Raw genomic sequence first — 17914 nt, 5'->3', positions numbered from 1 at the left:
CAAATTAACTTTAAAATGGCATATTAATGTTATTTTAATAAAATTATACATAAACAAGGTAGCCAAATTGTTGACTTATAAACATGCCAGCATTCTGATTGTTTTCATGGAGATAACATTGTACTAATAAGTTAAACGGTCTTCAAAAATTAACCAAAGCTAGGAATGTGCACCAGCTATTCCCTCTGGATGGCCACATTCTCTCTTGGAGAAAGGAGGCTAAGCTCTTAAGACTCCAGAATAAACCTGGCTGGAGAGAGGACCCAGCGGTCAAGTGTGCTTCCTGCACAAGCAGGAGGTCCTAATAGGGTTTCTGAGACTGTCCAAGTTCAAATCTCCAGATCCCATATGAAACAGCTGGACGTGACCTTATGTGCCTGAAACCCCAGTTGATGCAGGGGAGCAGAGACCTGAGAATTCTAGAGCCTTAGCAAGCTCTAGAATTAATTAAATTTTTTTAAAAAAAGTGACCCCAGCTTGAAATAAGACCAGGCAAAAGGTGGAGCAGTTCACCCAGTGTATGGGACATGCATATGCCACATTACACCCCCCCCCCCACTCCTCCATACACACAGGGAGGGGGAAGGGGAATACACAGAAAGAAAACCAACTTAATAGACTCTGGAAGCACCTCAAAGTTGCAATAAGCCAAGGCTCCTAGTCACGCTCTTAACAGCAGTTAACAATTACTGATCAGACTGTCCGTGCAAGCAGAGTTGACTACAAGTTGTGCCCAAGCTGAAGCAGGCTTTCAGATGATGCAAAAGCTCTAGGTCATCCAAGCTTCGGAAAAGAACCCCCATCAACTCACTGGTTCACTAAGCTAAGCTTGGGGAGAACTGTTCCTTTGGTCTTCCATTGGTGCCCTTTCTGAGTGAAGAAGATATGGCTGTTCACGTCTCCCCATGAAAAATCAAACACCACCCATGGCAAAATGGTTTGGGAAAGAGAGGTGACAAGACATGTGGCTGAGTCTGATCTGTGTGAGGGAGATGCACCTGGGGGACAATCCAATAATCTCGGCACATGTAGCATGGGACAATATGCTACTTTGACTTATGTATAAAAATGTATGATGGTCTTCCGGTTAAGATGGCGGCGTAGGTACCACGCCAAAGCAGCCTAGGGGGGAAAAAGACCAAAAAAACTCAGCAAAATACACGCTTTTACTAAAAAGTGAGGTGTATAGGAAATTGAGGCGGCAGCGGAGAAGTAGAAGAGTTATAGAGCATCCAGAGCCCGCACAGGCGGGAAAAGCGGCTCCAGCGGCTCAGGCAGCTCGGCCAAACGCTGCGGCGCAGCAGAAAACCGCCAGACCAGCTCGAGCTGCAGGAAAAGCCAGGTGCGGGATTTTCCCCTCACACTGCGCTCTCCGCAACTTGAAACGTGAGGGGAGAGTGGCAGCGGGCAGTGGAGGAGAAGACCACGAGTTAGAACACGTGGAGCAGCGAGACAAGCAGAGCAGCCGCGGCTCCCTCCCCTCCCCCACCGCCTGAGCCCAGCTCCAGCGAACACAGCAGCGGCCTGGGACCTGGCCACGCCAACTTGGGCTGACAGCGGGACCCAAGCAGGAGCAGAGTTCGGCAGCAACTTCAGCGGCTCCAGCACTGGTACCAGAGGCCCCAGCAGCAGCGGACCCAGGAGCGGCAGCGGCGGCAGATCCCGCAGCAGTGGCTTCGGGGGGAGCAGCGGCGGTGGTCACGGCAGCGGCAGCTTCAGCAGCGGTGGTGGCTACGGTGGTGGCAGCTATGGGAGCAGCAGAGGCAGCAGCAGCGGCTCGGTTTGCCCCGTAGGAAAAGCAAGTGCCCAGCTCCAGAAATCAGAACAGCAGCCCGACGACCCAGGCAGCAACTTGACTGAGACCACAATCACCCAAGGTAACTGGGATTGCACCAGGGAAGGGTCTCACTTGGTCACAAGCTGACTTGGATCCCTCAACAGACCAGAAATCTAAACCTCTTTGTTGATAGAAGATCTGGTCATTATAATAATTACTCTTGCATACATACTCGGGGCTGTTTTTGATTGAATGTGTACAGTGTTTAGTTAAATTTTAGAATCTACCTGTATTTTATTCCACTCAGCCTGCTTGAATACTCCTATAGCAGGGAATCTCAACCCCTAAGAACATCTTTGTAGATACTCTGAGAGTCTTAAGAGCCACACCTAATACCTTAAGGTCCTACCCTGAAAATATATTACATCAAATCAATTGATACAGCTAAGAATACACAGCTAGCTAGAAAATCCAAGCATTAACTTAATCCAAGATGCAAAAATATATACATTATAACACAAGAAACACTAAAAAGCAAGATGATATAAATCCACCTAAAAGCATTAATGCATCAGAAATGTCCTCCAGAGAGAAAGAGTTAGAGGAAATGCCTGAGAAAGAGTTCAAAAGAATAATTATAAATATGTTCAAAGAGGTCAAAGAACACATGAAAACAATCAAGGAAGAAATCAAAGAGGAAATCAAAGGAATCAAAGAAGAGGCAGGACACCAATTTAATGAAATAAAGAAGGCAATACAAGACATAAATAGGGAAATAGAAATAATAAAGAAAAACCAGTCAGAATTACTAGCAATGAAGAACACAGTTAATGAAATAAAAAACTCTGTAGAAAATCTCACCAGTAGGATGGATGAGGGAGAGGACAGAATATCTAAGCTACAAGACCAGGTGGCAGACCTAATGCAGTCCAACAAAGAGAAAGACAAACTTATAGAAAAGTATGAGTGGGAATTTCAAGATATTCGGGACACTATGAAAAGATCCAATATAAGAATTCAGGGCATAGTAGAAGGAGAAGAACTCCACTCCAGAGGCATAGTAGGCATCTTCAACAAAATCATAGAGGAAAATTTCCCCCAAATTGGGAAAGAGGTGCCAATACAGATACAGGAAGCCTTTAGAACCCCAGCCAGACAAAACCCAGAAAGAACCTCCCCTCGCCATATTATAATCAAACTTCCAAACACACAAACCAAAGAAAAATTATTGAAAGCAGTTAGAGAGAAAAATCAAGTTACCTACAAAAGCAAGCCCATCAGGATTACAGCAGATTATTCAACACAAACTTTTAAAGCCAGAAGGGCTTGGAGTGATATATTCCAAGTTCTGAAAGATAACAACTGTCAACCAAGGTTACTTTATCCTGCAAAGTTATCCATTCAAATAGATGGAGAAATAAAGACATTCCATGACAAAAGCAGGTTAAAGGAGTATTTGAAGACAAAACCAGCTCTACAGAAAATACTTGATAGAATCCTCCATGCTGAACAAAAGGAAAAGCACACATATAAGGAACCTAGAAAAAACAAGCTATACTCAAATACCAGTTAACAGAAGAGAGCACAGGTAGAACCAGTAACACACACACACACACAAAAATGGCAAACATAAATACACACCTTTCAATAATATCTCTTAATATCAACAGGTCTCAATGCCCCAACGAAAAGACATAGATTTGCAGACTGGGTTAAAAAGCAGGATCCTACAATTTGTTGTCTCCAAGAAACTCACCTTTCTACAAAGGATAGACATTATCTTAGGGTGAAAGGTTGGAAGACGGTGTTTCAAGCAAATGGGCCTAGAAAACAAGCAGGGGTTGCTATCCTAATATCAGACAGGGTAGACTTTAGTCCGACGTTAGTCAAGAAAGATAAGGAAGGTCACTTTATATTGATTAAGGGCACACTCCAACAGGAGGACATTACAATCCTAAACATATATGCACCTAACATGGGGGCTCCCAAATTCGTCAAACAAACACTATTAGAACTAAGGTCAGAGATAACACCAAACACAGTGGTGGTGGGTGACTTTAACACCCCACTCTCATCAATTGACAGGTCATCCAGGGAAAGAATAAACAGAGAGGCATCTGGACTAAATGAGGTCATAGAAGGAATGGACCTAACAGATATATACAGGACATTTCATCCAAAGGCTGCAGAATATACATTCTTTTCAGCAGCACATGGAACATTCTCTAAAATAGACCATATGTTAGGACATAAAGCAAATCTTAACAAATTCAGGAAAATTGAAATAATTCCTTGCATTCTATCTGACCACAATGGAATTAAACTACAAATCAGTAGCAAGAAAGGCTATAGAGCATACACAAAATCATGGAAACTAAACAATACACTACTAAATGATGAGTGGGTCAATGAAGAAATCAAAAAGGAAATCAAAAAGTTTATAGAGTCAAATGATAATGAGAACACAACATACCAAAATCTCTGGGACACAATGAAGGCAGTTCTAAGAGGTAAATTTATAGCCTTAAGTGCCTATATTAAGAAATTAGAAAGGTCGCAAGTAAACGACCTAATGCTTCGCCTTAAAGCCTTGGAAAAAGAAGAACAAGGCAAACCAAAAATTAGTAGATGGGAAGAAATAATAAAGATTAGGGCAGAAATTAATGAAATAGAAACAAAAAGAACAATCCAAAGAATTAATGAAACAAAGAGTCGGTTCTTTGAAAGGATAAACAAGATTGATAAACCCTTAGCAAATCTGACCAAAAGAAAGAGAGAAGAGACACAAATTAATAAAATCAGAGATGAACAAGGCAACATCACAACAGATTCCAGAGAAATTCAAAAAATCATAGGGACATACTACAAAAGCATATACTCCACAAAGTATGAAAATCTGAAAGAAATGGATGATTTCCTTGATCTATATGACCTACCTAAATTAAATCAAAATGAGATTAATCACTTAAATAGACCTATAACAAACATGGAGATCCGAACAGTTATCAATAATCTCCCAACTAAAAAAAGCCCAGGCCCCGATGGATTCACTGCTGAATTTTACCAGACTTTTAAGGAAGAGCTAACACCATTGCTTCTTAAGCTTTTCCAGGAAATAGAAAAAGAAGGAATTCTACCAAACTCCTTCTATGAGGCCAGCATCACCCTGATATCAAAACCAGGCAAAGATAGAACAAAAAAAGAAAATTACAGACCAATCTCCCTCATGAACATAGATGCAAAAATTCTCAACAAAATATTGGCAAACAGAATACAAGAGTATATCAAAAAGATCATTCACCCTGACCAAGTAGGCTTTATCCCAGAGATGCAGGGATGGTTCAACATACGCAAATCTATAAATGTAATACATTACATAAACGGGTTGAAGGACAAAAATCACATGATCATCTCATTAGATGCAGAGAAAGCATTTGACAAAATCCAACATCCCTTCATGATAAAAGTCCTACAGAGACTGGGAATAGAAGGAACATATCTCAATATAATAAAGGCTATTTATGACAAGCCTACAGCCAACATATTACTAAATGGGGAAAAACTGGAAGCTTTTCCACTAAAATCAGGAATAAGACAAGGGTGTCCACTGTCCCCACTTTTATTTAATATAGTTTTGGAAGTCTTAGCCATAGCAATAAGGCAAGAGACACACATAAAAGGGATACAAATTGGAAAGGAAGAAATCAAGTTATCATTATTTGCAGATGACATGATTCTATACATAAAGGACCCTAGAGACTCTACTAGCAAGCTGTTAGAGCTGATCAAAACCTACAGCAATGTAGCAGGATACAAAATAAATACACAGAAATCAGTAGCCTTCATATATGCTAACAACAAACACACAGAGGATGAAATCAGAGAATCACTCCCATTCACAATTGCATCAAAAAAAATAAAATACCTTGGAATAAACCTAACCAAGGAAGTAAAGAATCTATACAATGAGAACTTTAAAACACTCAAGCGAGAAATTGCAGAAGACACTAGAAAGTGGAGAAACATCCCTTGTTCCTGGATTGGAAGAATCAATATCGTGAAAATGGCAATCTTACCTAAAGCAATCTACACATTTAATGCAATCCCTATCAAAATTCCAAAGGCTTTCATCATGGAAATAGAAAAAACAATCCAAAAATTCATTTGGAATCACAAAAAACCTCGAATATCTAAAATAATACTGAGCAACAAAAAAGAGGCTGGTGGTATCACCATACCTGATTTTAACCTATACTACAGAGCCATAGTAACAAAAACAGCATGGTACTGGCACAAAAACAGACATGTAGATCAGTGGAACAGAATAGAGGACCCAGATGTAAGCCCAAGTAGCTATAGCCACCTGATATTCGATAAAAATGCCAAAAATACTCATTGGAGAAGAGACAGCCTCTTCAGCAAATGGTGTTTTGAAAACTGGATAAATATCTGCAGAAGGATGAAAATAGATTCTTCTCTCTCGCCATGCACAAGAATTAAGTCCAAATGGATTAAAGACCTTAACATCAGACCGGAAACTTTGAAACTGCTAGAGGAAAAAGTAGGGGAAACCCTTCAACATATTGGTCTTGGCAAAGACTTTCTGAATACAACCCCAATTGCTCAGGCAATAAAACCACAGATTAACCACTGGGACCTAATGAAATTACAAAGATTTTGCACCGCAAAGGACACAGTGAAAAAAGCAAAGAGGCAACCTACAGAATGGGAAAAAATCTTCGCCAGCTATATATCTGATAGAGGATTAATATCTAGGATATACAAAGAACTCAAAAAGTTAAATAATAAGGAATCAAACAAGCCAATCAAAAAATGGGCTATGGAGCTAAATAGAGAGTTCTCAAAGGAAGAAATACGAATGGCATATAAGCATCTAAAAAAATGTTCTACATCACTAGTCATCAGGGAAATGCAGATTAAAACTACATTGAGATTCCATCTCACTCCTGTCAGATTGGCCACCATCATGAAAACAAATGATCATAAATGTTGGCGGGGATGTGGAAAAAAAGGAACCCTTCTTCACTGCTGGTGGGAATGCAATCTGGTCCAGCCATTGTGGAAAACAGTGTGTAGGTTCCTAAAAGCTAGAGATTGATTTACCATATGACCCAGCTATAGCGCTCCTAGGCATATATCCAAAGGACTCATCTCATTTCCTTAGAAGTACATGCTCAACCATGTTTATTGCTGCTCAATTTATAATAGCTGGGAAATGGAACCAGCCTAGATGTCCCTCAACAGATGAGTGGATAATGAAGATATGGTACATTTATACAATGGAGTTCTACTCAGCGGTAAAGAAAAATGAAGTTATGAAATTTGCAGAAAAATGGATGGACCTGGAAAGTATTATACTAAGTCAGGTAACCCAGGCCCAGAAAGCCAAGCGCCACATGTTCTCTCTCATATGTGGATCCTAGCTACAGATGACTGGGCTTCTGCGTGAGAATGAAAATACTTAGTAGCAGAGGCCAGTAAGTTGAAAAGGAGACATAAAGGGTGGAGAAAGGAAGGGAGGAGGCTACTTAATAGGTTGATATTGTATATATGTAATTACAATGATTGTAATGGGGAGGTAATATGATGGAGAATGGAATTTCAAACGGGAAAGTGTGGGGGTGGGGAGGGAGGGAATTACCATGGAATATATTTTATAATCATGAAAAATGTTAATAAAAATTGAAAAAAAAAAAAAGTTTGGGGCTGGAGAGGTGGCTTAGTTGTTAACATGTTGGTCTACAAAGCCAAAGGACCCAGGTTCGATTTTCCAGGACCCACATAAGCCAGATGCACAAGGTGGCTAATGCATCTGGAGTTTGCAGTGGCTGGAGGCCCTGGAGTACCCATGCTATTTCTCTCTCTATCTGGCACTTTCTCTCTCTCTCTCTCTTGCTCAAATAAATAAATAAAAATTTAAAAAAAAATGTGTGATGTCTGTAGTAAAAGGTCAGCCTCACGCTTGAGGGATGACTTAGCACTTATGGCACGCGCCTACAAAGCCAAAGGACACAGGTTCAATTCCCCAGTACCCTTGTAAGCCAGATACATGAGGTGGCACATGCATCTGGAACTTGTTTATAGTGGCTGGAAGCCCTGGCATGCCCATTCTCTCTCTCTCTCTCTCTCTCTCTCTCTCTCTCTCTCTCTGCCTCTTTATCTACCTATCTATCTATCTATCTCTCAAATAAATAACTATTTTTTAAAGTCAACCTCTTCTACCAAGGAGTGGCAAAATTTCCTTTTGTATAATCTATATGTTAATTATTAACTTATGGTCATGAATGAATAATTGATAGATTTAAGCTTATTTCATTCATTTCTTCACCATTATTGTATGTTTCTCTACAATAGGATTATTTTATGAAAAATAGTCCCGTTTTATATACTGATACTCTTCAATACCCATTAGGCATCATACATAAGACATAATGCTTGCCTTTCTGGTAAATAATTAGTTTAATGTGAAAGAGTATATACAAGGTATAAAGGGATCATGAAGGAGACATCCACTAAAAATAAGACATTGAACTCAAACACAATAAAATCAGGAATAAATATAAGAATGCTTACTAATGCCCAAATGTTGAAAAAGTAGTAAACTTAAAATATGTTAATATTTTAATTTGTAATGTTAAGGACATGACCAGTGACATGAAACAAAACAGTCAACTGCTGAATCTGCAGCACAACGACAAAGCTGACGTGACCTGCTCCATCTCTGCACACAGGCTCCTTCGCGGGCGCTCCTTCAGCTCAGACGGGCCTCACTCGCTCATCATCTACACCTGCCTCACTCTGTAAACCTTCATCGAAAAATCATCTCCTCGAGGAAAGGAGTCCTGGGTTTCTCATGTCCTCTCCACCCTCTGTTCTGCATGGAAGGATCTCACGCACTACATCTCAGCACTTGTACTTGCCTCTAAAACTTCACTGAAGAGTCACTTTCAGGAAATGTGTCCCAAGTTTCTCATGTCCTCTCCATACTACAAGGAGGAGGTCTTCCTCCTGCTCTAAGAATGCCTTTACTAAAGCACCAGTTCTAGTGAATTTAGATTTGCTTGTGTGGATGTGCTCCTCCTGAGCATAAGGATGTATACATTGGACAACTTCAAACCTGGCACAATTCATGTTCGTAGTAACTCAAAGTGATCACTAAAGGAAAGAGCAACCAGAAATAGTGACGATAGGCACACTAAGTCTGCATCTTATTGGAATACTATAAATTTATTCTCCATACTCAAAATTCAAGTCCAAAGGGATTCTAAAGACAAAGCATTTTATAAAGGAAGACCCAAATTAGATTCTTTACAATGAGACTCTTTGTTTTGTTTTGTTTTGTTTTTCAGGTAGGGTCTCACTCTAGCCCAGGCAAGTGACATGGAATTCACTATATAGTCTCAGGCTGGCCTTGAACTCACTTCAATCCTCCTACTTCTGCCTCCCAAATGCTGGTATAAGTGTGCCACCATGCCCAGCTTGCAATGAGACATTTTATCCCCTAACATTTCTTCCCACCATGAAAGTGGCACTTGCAAAAGCTAAAAGCTAATTAAAGGCATCCTGCAGAGACTTAAGTTAATTACGATGTCTGATGATACCACACAAGAAACAGTAAGTACCCCTTGTCATAAGCAAAAACACCATCCAATTCTGTATATACTGGTCCAAAAAGATTGGATTGCTTTCCTACCAGAAGAACATATTCTTGCCAAAACTAATTAGAAAAGAATAGATAATAATCTGTCAAAGTAGCTCAGTCCTTCATGTGGGTGACAATTAGAAATTAATTTGTGTAACTTTAATCTAACGGTGACAGCACTAATTCCTTTTGTGAAGGAGTAAACAATGAGATCTGATGTTTCCCTGTGGCACTGTATTAATTCATGTACCCTGAGGTAAAAGTAACAGGTGTACTGCAGCATGTGACTCTAAGCCTGGACCAGGAGAGGCTCTCGAAAGGCTTGCTAACGAACATACCTGCACAGCTTCATCACGTGCTTGCTTCTCTTCTTGTCGTCTCTGACGCTCTTCCTGTAATTCATTGAGCCTCTGCTCATACTCCTTCAATTTAGATAAAACATCATGACGCTTATTCTGGGCTTCAAGGGTATTTATGAAGGCAATTTCATTTACCTGCAATAACAGCAAAGAAGAGTCAGAATCAAGTTTCTAGGATGCCTTATAAAAATAATAAATGTAACCATTTTTACACAAGTATATATATTAGTGTGGGGGAGTGCACACATGCCACGGTGCTCATGTGGAGGTCAGCAGACAACTTTCAGGTTCTGGCCCTTTCCATCCACCTTGTTTAAGTCACAATCTATATAGTTGGTCACAACTTCATTAGCCAGGCTAGCTGATCCTCAAGCTTCTCCCCCTCCCTCTTTGTCACAGATGACCTGAAATTACTACCTGAGTTTGGGAATCTTAACTCACACAAGCTTGCACAGCATTTTATCCACTGAGTCATCTCCCCAGTCCTATTTGATAATATATATCAGTGGCAACGGAAAATAATTAGCTGCTGAATTTTTTTTCTTCTATATTTACTTCAAGATGAATAAACCAGTATATTTGACAAACATGTAGGTTTACTGTAGGAAGCCACCATTAAAATTATTTTTAATTATTGCTGCTCAATTTATAATAGCTTGGAAATGGAACCAGCCTAGATGTCCCTCAACAGATGAGTGGATAATGAAGATGTGGCACATTTATACAATGGAGTTCTACTCAGCGGTAAAGGAAAATGAAGTTATGAAATTTGCAGAAAAATGGATGGACCTGGAAAGGATTATACTAAGTGAGGTAACCCAGGCCCAGCAAGCCAAGTGCCACATGTTCTCCCTCATATGTGGATCCTAGCTACAGATGACTGGGCTTCTGCGTGAGAATGAAAATAGTTAGTAGCAGAGACCAGTAAGTTGAAAAGGAGACATAAAGGGTGGAGAAAGGAAGGGAGGAGGCTACTTAATAGGTTGATATTGTATATATGTAATTACAATGATTGTAATGGGGAGGTAATATGATGGAGAATGGAATTTCAAACGGGAAAGTGTGGGGGTGGGGAGGGAGGGAATTACCATGGGATATATTTTATAATCATGGAAAATGTTAATAAAAATTAAAAAAAATTATTTTTAAGAACTGGAGAGATGGCTCAGCAGTTAAAGCGCTTGCCTGCAAAGCCTAACAACACAGGTTTGCTTCCCCAGGACCCACGTGAAACCAGATGCACAAAGTGGCACATGCATCTGGAGTTCGTCTGCAGTGGCCAAAGGCCCTGGTGTGCCTATATTCATTCATATTCTCCCCCCACTGCATGCAAATAAATAAAGAAATAATTTTCAAGAATATTTTTAAGTCAGGCATGGTGGCGCATGCCTTTATTTGGGAGGCAGAGGTAGAAGCATCTCTATGAGTTCAAGGCCAGCCTGAAACTACATAGTGAATTTCAGGTCAGCCTGAGCTAGAGTGAACCCCTACCTCAAAATACAAAAAGGAAAAAAAAAATAAAGAAAGAAAGAAGAGAGGGAGGGAGAGAGGGAGAAAGGGAGGAAAGGAAGGAAGGATGAATTTAAGAATATACAGAAAATGTCATGTAAAAGTTTATTTAACATGAAGATAATTCACAACTATACAAAACTGAGCATACTCAGGTATGCTCATCTTCTAATGAGATACTTCTTTTATTACTATTTTAGGATGGCATTTTCATATATACATGTCACTATTATTAGTTCAAATTTGTCTCCCTGCTCCACTGCCTTCCCTGTAAACCCTGTCCCAAGCTAACTGGCTTTCTCCTTTGTCCAACTATGACCTCCTTTGACTGCCATGACATGTTACGCTCGTTTATCACCTCCCCCTTGGAGCTGTCCTTCCTTCTCATGAGCCCCTTTCTAATTTCATAAACTACAAAAAGACACAAGCACACACACCTTTTTATTTATATAATTTTAAATCTAGATTGGACATACAAGATAAAACATCTTTTGATGTTATTTGTAGATTTATGAAGCTCTTCTGCTCTTTCTCTCAGTCTATTTCTTCTTATTTTGACTGTACTATTCACTGGTTCATAGGAAGGAAGCTTCTGGCTTGCCATCTTACCCGGAATTCCTCTCTAATAATAAATTTTAGTGAGAACTAGGCATAAGGTACTGTACTGTAAGCTACATTCTAAACTTTAGAAGTATTGATTCATAACAGCCAAGATTTTTAGACAACACAGATTTTAAAAGTAATATGCTTCGAGGCCACCCTAAGACTCCATAGTGAATTCCAGGTCAGCCTGGGCTAGAGTGAGACCCTACCTTGAAAAACCAAAAAAAAAAAAAAAAAGAAAAGAAAAGAAAAGAAAAGAAAAGAAAAGAAAAGAAAAGAAAAGAAAAGAAAAGGAAAAGTAATATGCAGCTAATGATAAACCTCAAAAAATGAGTAAGATTTAAACTGTGAAAACCAAAGGAAGGGTATATCACACAAAACAACAAAGAAAGTAAGGAAACTATAGAACTAACTCTATTTGAAAGAAGCAAAGACTCCAGAAACACAGACAATCTCAAGATAGTTTATACATTGCAAAGAAAAATAAATATAGTTCTCATCAAATTTTTTTAATGAGGTATTGGCATGCCATGAGGGCACTTTTATAAGTACTTTTAAACATAGGCTTATCATATCACAGTCTTTCAAATTAGTGAAAGAACAGGACAATTATATTTAAGAAAAGTTTATTGATACTGTATCAAAGGTCAGATGTTAAACATAACCATTATGTGTGGGAAAGGAATAGAGACTAATGCACTAAGCAAAATAAATAAAATATAAATAAAATATAATTCAGAGGTAAAAGAATATGAAAAAGACAGGTTAAAAAACCCAAAAGGGATAGGAGGGATAGGCTGGAGGGATATCTTATTAGTCAACACGTTTGCCTGCAAAGCCAAAGGATCCAGGTTCAATTCTCCAGGACCCAGTTAGCCAGATTCACAAGGGGCACACGCATCTGGAATGTGTTTGCAGGGGCTGGAGACCCTAGTGCGCCCATTCTCTCTCCCCTACCCCTTTCTCTATCAAATAAATAAATAAAATATTTTTAAAAAACAAAAAGGGTCTGGAAAGATTGCTTAGTGGTTAAGGTGCTTTCCTACAAAGCCAAAGTACCCAGGTATGGTTCTCCCAGAACCCACATAAGTCAGATGCACAAGGTGGCACATGCACCTGGAGTTCATTTGCAGTGGCTGGAGGCCCTGGCGTGCCCATTCTCTATCTGCCTTGTTGCAGTCAAGTTCACATTGCTGGTAGAAATCATGCAACCAAGAGCAGCTTGTGGGAAAAAGAGGTTTGTTTTGGCTTATAGGCTTGAGGGGAAGCTCCACAATGGCAGGGAGAAACAATGGTATGAGCAGAGGGTGGACATCACCCCCTGGCCAACATAAGGTGGACAATAGCAACAGACAGTGTGCCAAACACTGGCAAGGGAAAACTGGCTTTAACACCCATAAGCTTACCCCCAACAATACACTGCCTCAAGGAGGCTTTAATTCCCAATTTCCACCAGCTGGGAACCTAGCGTTCAGAACACCTAAGTTTATGGGGGACACCTGAATCAAACCACCATATCCCTCTTTCAATCAATATCTGTATCTATCTATGTATCTCTCTCTCTCTCAAATAACTAAAATAAATAAAAATAAGCCGGGCGTGGTGGCGCACGCCTTTAATCCCAGCACTCGGGAGGCAGAGGTAGGAGGATTGCCATGAGTTCAAGGCCACCCTGAGATGACAGAATTAATTCCAGGTCAGCTTGGACCAGAGTGAGACCCTACCTCGAAAAACCAAAAATAAATAAATAAATAAATAAAAATAAATAAATTTTTTAAAAAACCCAAAAGGAGAGCTGGAGAGACTGCTTAGTGGTTAACACACTTGCCTGCGAAGCCTAAGGATCCATGTTCAACTCGCCAGATCCCACGTAAGCCAGATGCACAAAAGTGGGGTAAGCGCAAAGTAGCATATGCCCACTAGGTGGCACAAGCTACACTTTGACTTTAATGGTTGAGACCCTGACATGTCAGCAAGCACTCCCTCTCTCTCTCCCTCCCTCCCTCTCTCTCTCTCTCTCTCTCTCTCTCTCTCTCTCTCTGTAAAATAAAATTTTAGGCCCTGGTGTGCCCATTCTCCCTCTATCTCTCTCTCTCAAATAAAAATAAATAAAATATTTTTTTAAAAAAAGTTTAGGGCTGGAGGGATGGCTTAGCAGTTAAGACATTTGCCTGCAAAGCCAAAGGACCCAGATTTGATTCCCCAGAACCCACATTAGCCAGATGCAAAAGGGGGCACATGCGTCTGGAGTTTGTTTGCAGTGGCTGGAGGCCCTGGCATGCCCATTCTCTCTTTCTCTCCCTCCCTTTCTCTGTCAAATAAATAAATTTTTAAAAATAAAATAATTTTAAAAAAGGAAACCATGACTCAGAAAAATAGAAAATTCCCTGTTCCAACTGAATAACACTGAAAATGTAAAAAAGAACATGAACTTAAATGAGCAAATGATAGATAGATAGATAAGACAACATCATCATAGTGTTAAAGAACTAAGGAATTAAACTGATAAAGTAATATTGTAACAGAATTAAATTAGAAGAATGTAAAAATGAAAGACATCTAAAATTAGTAATAAAGGAAGGGGCTTATAATTAACAGTTAATGTTGATTTTGTCTTAATGAAAATAAGGGTTTTTTTTGTTTTGTTTTGTTTTTTTGTTTTTCAAGGTAGGGTCACACTCTACACCAACGTGGCCTCAAACTCCCAGTAATCCTCCTACCTCTGCCTCCTAAGTGCTGGGATTAAAGACATGTGCTACCATACCTGGTGAAAATAAACTTATATGTTTTGAATATAGACAAGTCAAAGTTATCTAATAGAAAGATAAAGACATGAAGTTACAAAAGGCACCAGAAAATAACATAAAATATAGAAAATGTTCCTTAAAAAAAATTTAAGAACCCATAAATTATATTTCATGAAAAATTGAATCAGTACATCAGTACCAAGGATATTTATATTAAATCATTAAACATTAAAGGAAAAAATAAAGAAAAGAAATAAATAAAGCTTTTAGCTAACAGATATAAGTCACCTACAAGAAACCAAATGTTCAATAAAACATCAGGTGATCTTTTCCACAGAAGGAATACTAGAAGATATTGAAATACTAATGTCAAAAGAAGTTATTAAAATTATGAAACTGGGCTGGAGAGATGGCTTAGTGGTTAAGGCACTTGCCTGCAAAGCCAAAGGACCTTAGTTTGATTCCCCAGGACCTATGTAAGCCAGATGCACAAGGTGGTGCATGTGTATTGAGTTTGTTTGCCATGGCTTGAGGCCCTAGCATGCCCATTCTCTCTCTCTCTTTCTCACTCTGTCTTTCTCTCTCTCAAATAAATAACATGTTTTTTTACAAAAATATGAAACTAAGCTTCAACATATAATCCATGCAAAAACAGACATGGACCTTACATATATAAGAACTTAAGGAATAGAGCCCAAATGAGTTGACTCTGAAAAAGCTACTTAACAAAATCTAATGACCCAAGAGATGAAACACAGTAAGAACTAATTAACAGAGAATCAGTCAGCAATGAGGCCAAAGCCCGTGGCTAGAGAGCTCACAGGCCCAAGAGTGGAAGCCTCTACTGTTGTTCTACTAAATGGACAAGTTGTTACAATGCGCTCTAGAGATTTGCGGTTTTTGGTGATTCTTCCAGCCTTGACTAGAGAAGCTTCTTTCAGCAGTGTGTGGAAGCTAATGCCTAAAGCAAAGACTCACACTAGTCAAAGTGTTAAGTATTAACACCTGTTGAGTGCTCAGTCCTAAAAAGGACACCTATGTCACCCCCTCCGAAGCCCATGGAACATCAAGAGGTGGGAGCAGAAAGCGTTTAAGAGCTGCGGGATGAGCAGTACTAGCACCGTGGCAAGCTGACCTAGAGCATTACACACATTGCACAGCTGCTGTGTGTATGGACTCAGCGCTGAAGTTGCCTGCACGGGACAGAACCTGTCAACCACCCATCAAGGAGGGGTGGGCCTCACAAGACCACACCCACCCATGATAAAGTACTGGCAATTAATGGTTGCTACAACAATTGCTTGATGGTGTTCATATTAAGTGATTCATAAAAGGCTGTTAAACACTGATTAACCCAATCATCTCAGAAGCTAACAAGAGTATAATAGTAGGAAAGCCATAAGGAACCAAGGCCAACATGGATAATCAGGTAGTAGAAATGAGTTCACATCACTATTACTAAGGAATCTGGTGTTTTATAAAAGGTCACAAGAGACTATACAAGAGATCTACAAAAGTATACAACTGAAGAAAGAAAAGAAATGCCAGACCAAACATATCCTGTTACCAAAAAAACACTGAAAGAAAAAAAATTACAGAACCATATTGTTTGTCAGCACTTATGAAAATATTCTACAAGTATGGCAAACAAAATTTTTCACAAGATGTGATTAGGTGAATTTTACTTTGTTTTCCCTCACTATTATTTTTAAAACCTTGCTCCCATAGATTTTTTCCTATCTTGCTTTTTCTCGCTGTCTTCTGCTATACTCCTTGTTAAGGTTAGGTTATTAATATATTTACCTTTATTAAGTTTTAACTTTCTAATTTATTGTAATTTTCTGGTTCCTTTCTTTTCAAACCTCATTGATTTGAATTATATGTAATATCATAAATATATACTTATATGTATAATTATAGGGTATGTAGCTATATTTTCCAATTTTTTTATATACTAAGTATTTGGTTTCTTTCTGCAGTGTTGTTAGTGCAGTCTGCATTCTTAGCCCTGACTGCTAATGGGGAAGTAGGGAATGAGACACAAAAGAAAAATTACCTGATTGGAAAGACCACCACCATATAAAAGTGGAAGAGATACCATCACTACAGAAATACAAATCAAAACAAGGAAAGAAAAAAAATAATAAACAAGAAACATGAAAAATAAGGCAACCGAGTCAGTCACAGTAGCTATAATTTTTGTAGACAAAAACTAGGAGAAAATAAATGCCCATCAGTAGGTAACTGGATTAAAAATTTACAGTATTTCCATACAATGGTGTATTTCATGGTAATTAAAGGAAGAAAATATCAATATACACAACAGCATAAATAAAATTCAAATAATTATGCTGAGTGAAAGAAGCCAAAACAAAGGGTACATTCTGTATGACTCCATAACATTCTAGAAAATTCAAAATCCATAGTCACATAAATCAGGTCAGTAACTGCACAGTTGTGGATAAGGAGGAAGAAATGAATTACAAAGACATAATTAATATTCACTGTGCTCATAGCTTGAGTGAAACATATACATGGAGAAACTCAGCAAACAGAATATTTTACATATGTGCTACTTACTCTGTCAAGTTTATCTTAACAGGCCTGTAAAAAGGACATTGCTCATAGGCTTATAAGGATAAAATATCATACTATAGCTAATAAATTTTAAATGAGCCAGTAAAATGTTCTCTTATTTTCAACTAAATAAAACACTTGCTAAACATTAGTTTCTATTAGGATAACCACTGACCAAACACTTGGGTAATTAATTAAGTGCCAGGAGTGTGTACCTTAGCTTCCTCCTCCTGTGCTTTCTTCACGATTGCTTGTAATTGCACCTCCCTTTTAAATTCAGCATGGAGCAATTTCTCTTCCATCATCCTACGTCGTTGATCTAGTAATTCTTCCTTCCACTTCCGGACATCCTTCTCCTATGTGTGACAAATTATTCTATCTTTAGCTTCAAAATATACAATAATTTAAAGGGCCTATGAGATACACAGTACAAACCTGGAAAGATATATAGGAATATGACTAATAATTAAAGACTCTAAAGCCAGACTACCAACTCCATAAGTCACACTGGCCACGTAATATTGGTGTACCTTGGGCAACATTTTTAGCTGCTAATCTATACAAAGGAAATAATACATATAGTATACAAGTCATTACATCATTTTGAAAAATTAATTGCATAGATCTAAAACAATAGGCTAAAAGCGACTACAGAAATATCTGCAGGTATCATTGTACT

The 17914-nt window shown here is 38.8% G+C and overlaps 1 protein-coding gene across 2 annotated transcripts in view; it reads right to left on the bottom strand.

The window, feature by feature from the left end:
* Scaper (S-phase cyclin A associated protein in the ER) overlaps positions 1-17914 on the bottom strand; it is a 424329-nt gene that overhangs the window by 283971 nt on the left and 122444 nt on the right. For both annotated transcript variants that reach the window (XM_004660424.2, XM_004660425.2), the window contains exons 15-16: positions 17451-17591; positions 9779-9934 (exon numbers count right to left, since the gene is read on the bottom strand). In XM_004660424.2, the coding sequence (XP_004660481.2) occupies positions 9779-9934; positions 17451-17591 (297 nt within the window). The remainder of the gene's footprint in view (positions 1-9778; positions 9935-17450; positions 17592-17914) is intronic.

Source organism: Jaculus jaculus, chromosome 10 (assembly GCF_020740685.1).
Source record: "Jaculus jaculus isolate mJacJac1 chromosome 10, mJacJac1.mat.Y.cur, whole genome shotgun sequence".
NCBI lineage: Eukaryota > Metazoa > Chordata > Mammalia > Rodentia > Dipodidae > Jaculus > Jaculus jaculus.
The sequence above is the reverse complement of the archived record's forward strand: the minus strand, read 5'-3'. Positions and strand labels throughout refer to the sequence as shown.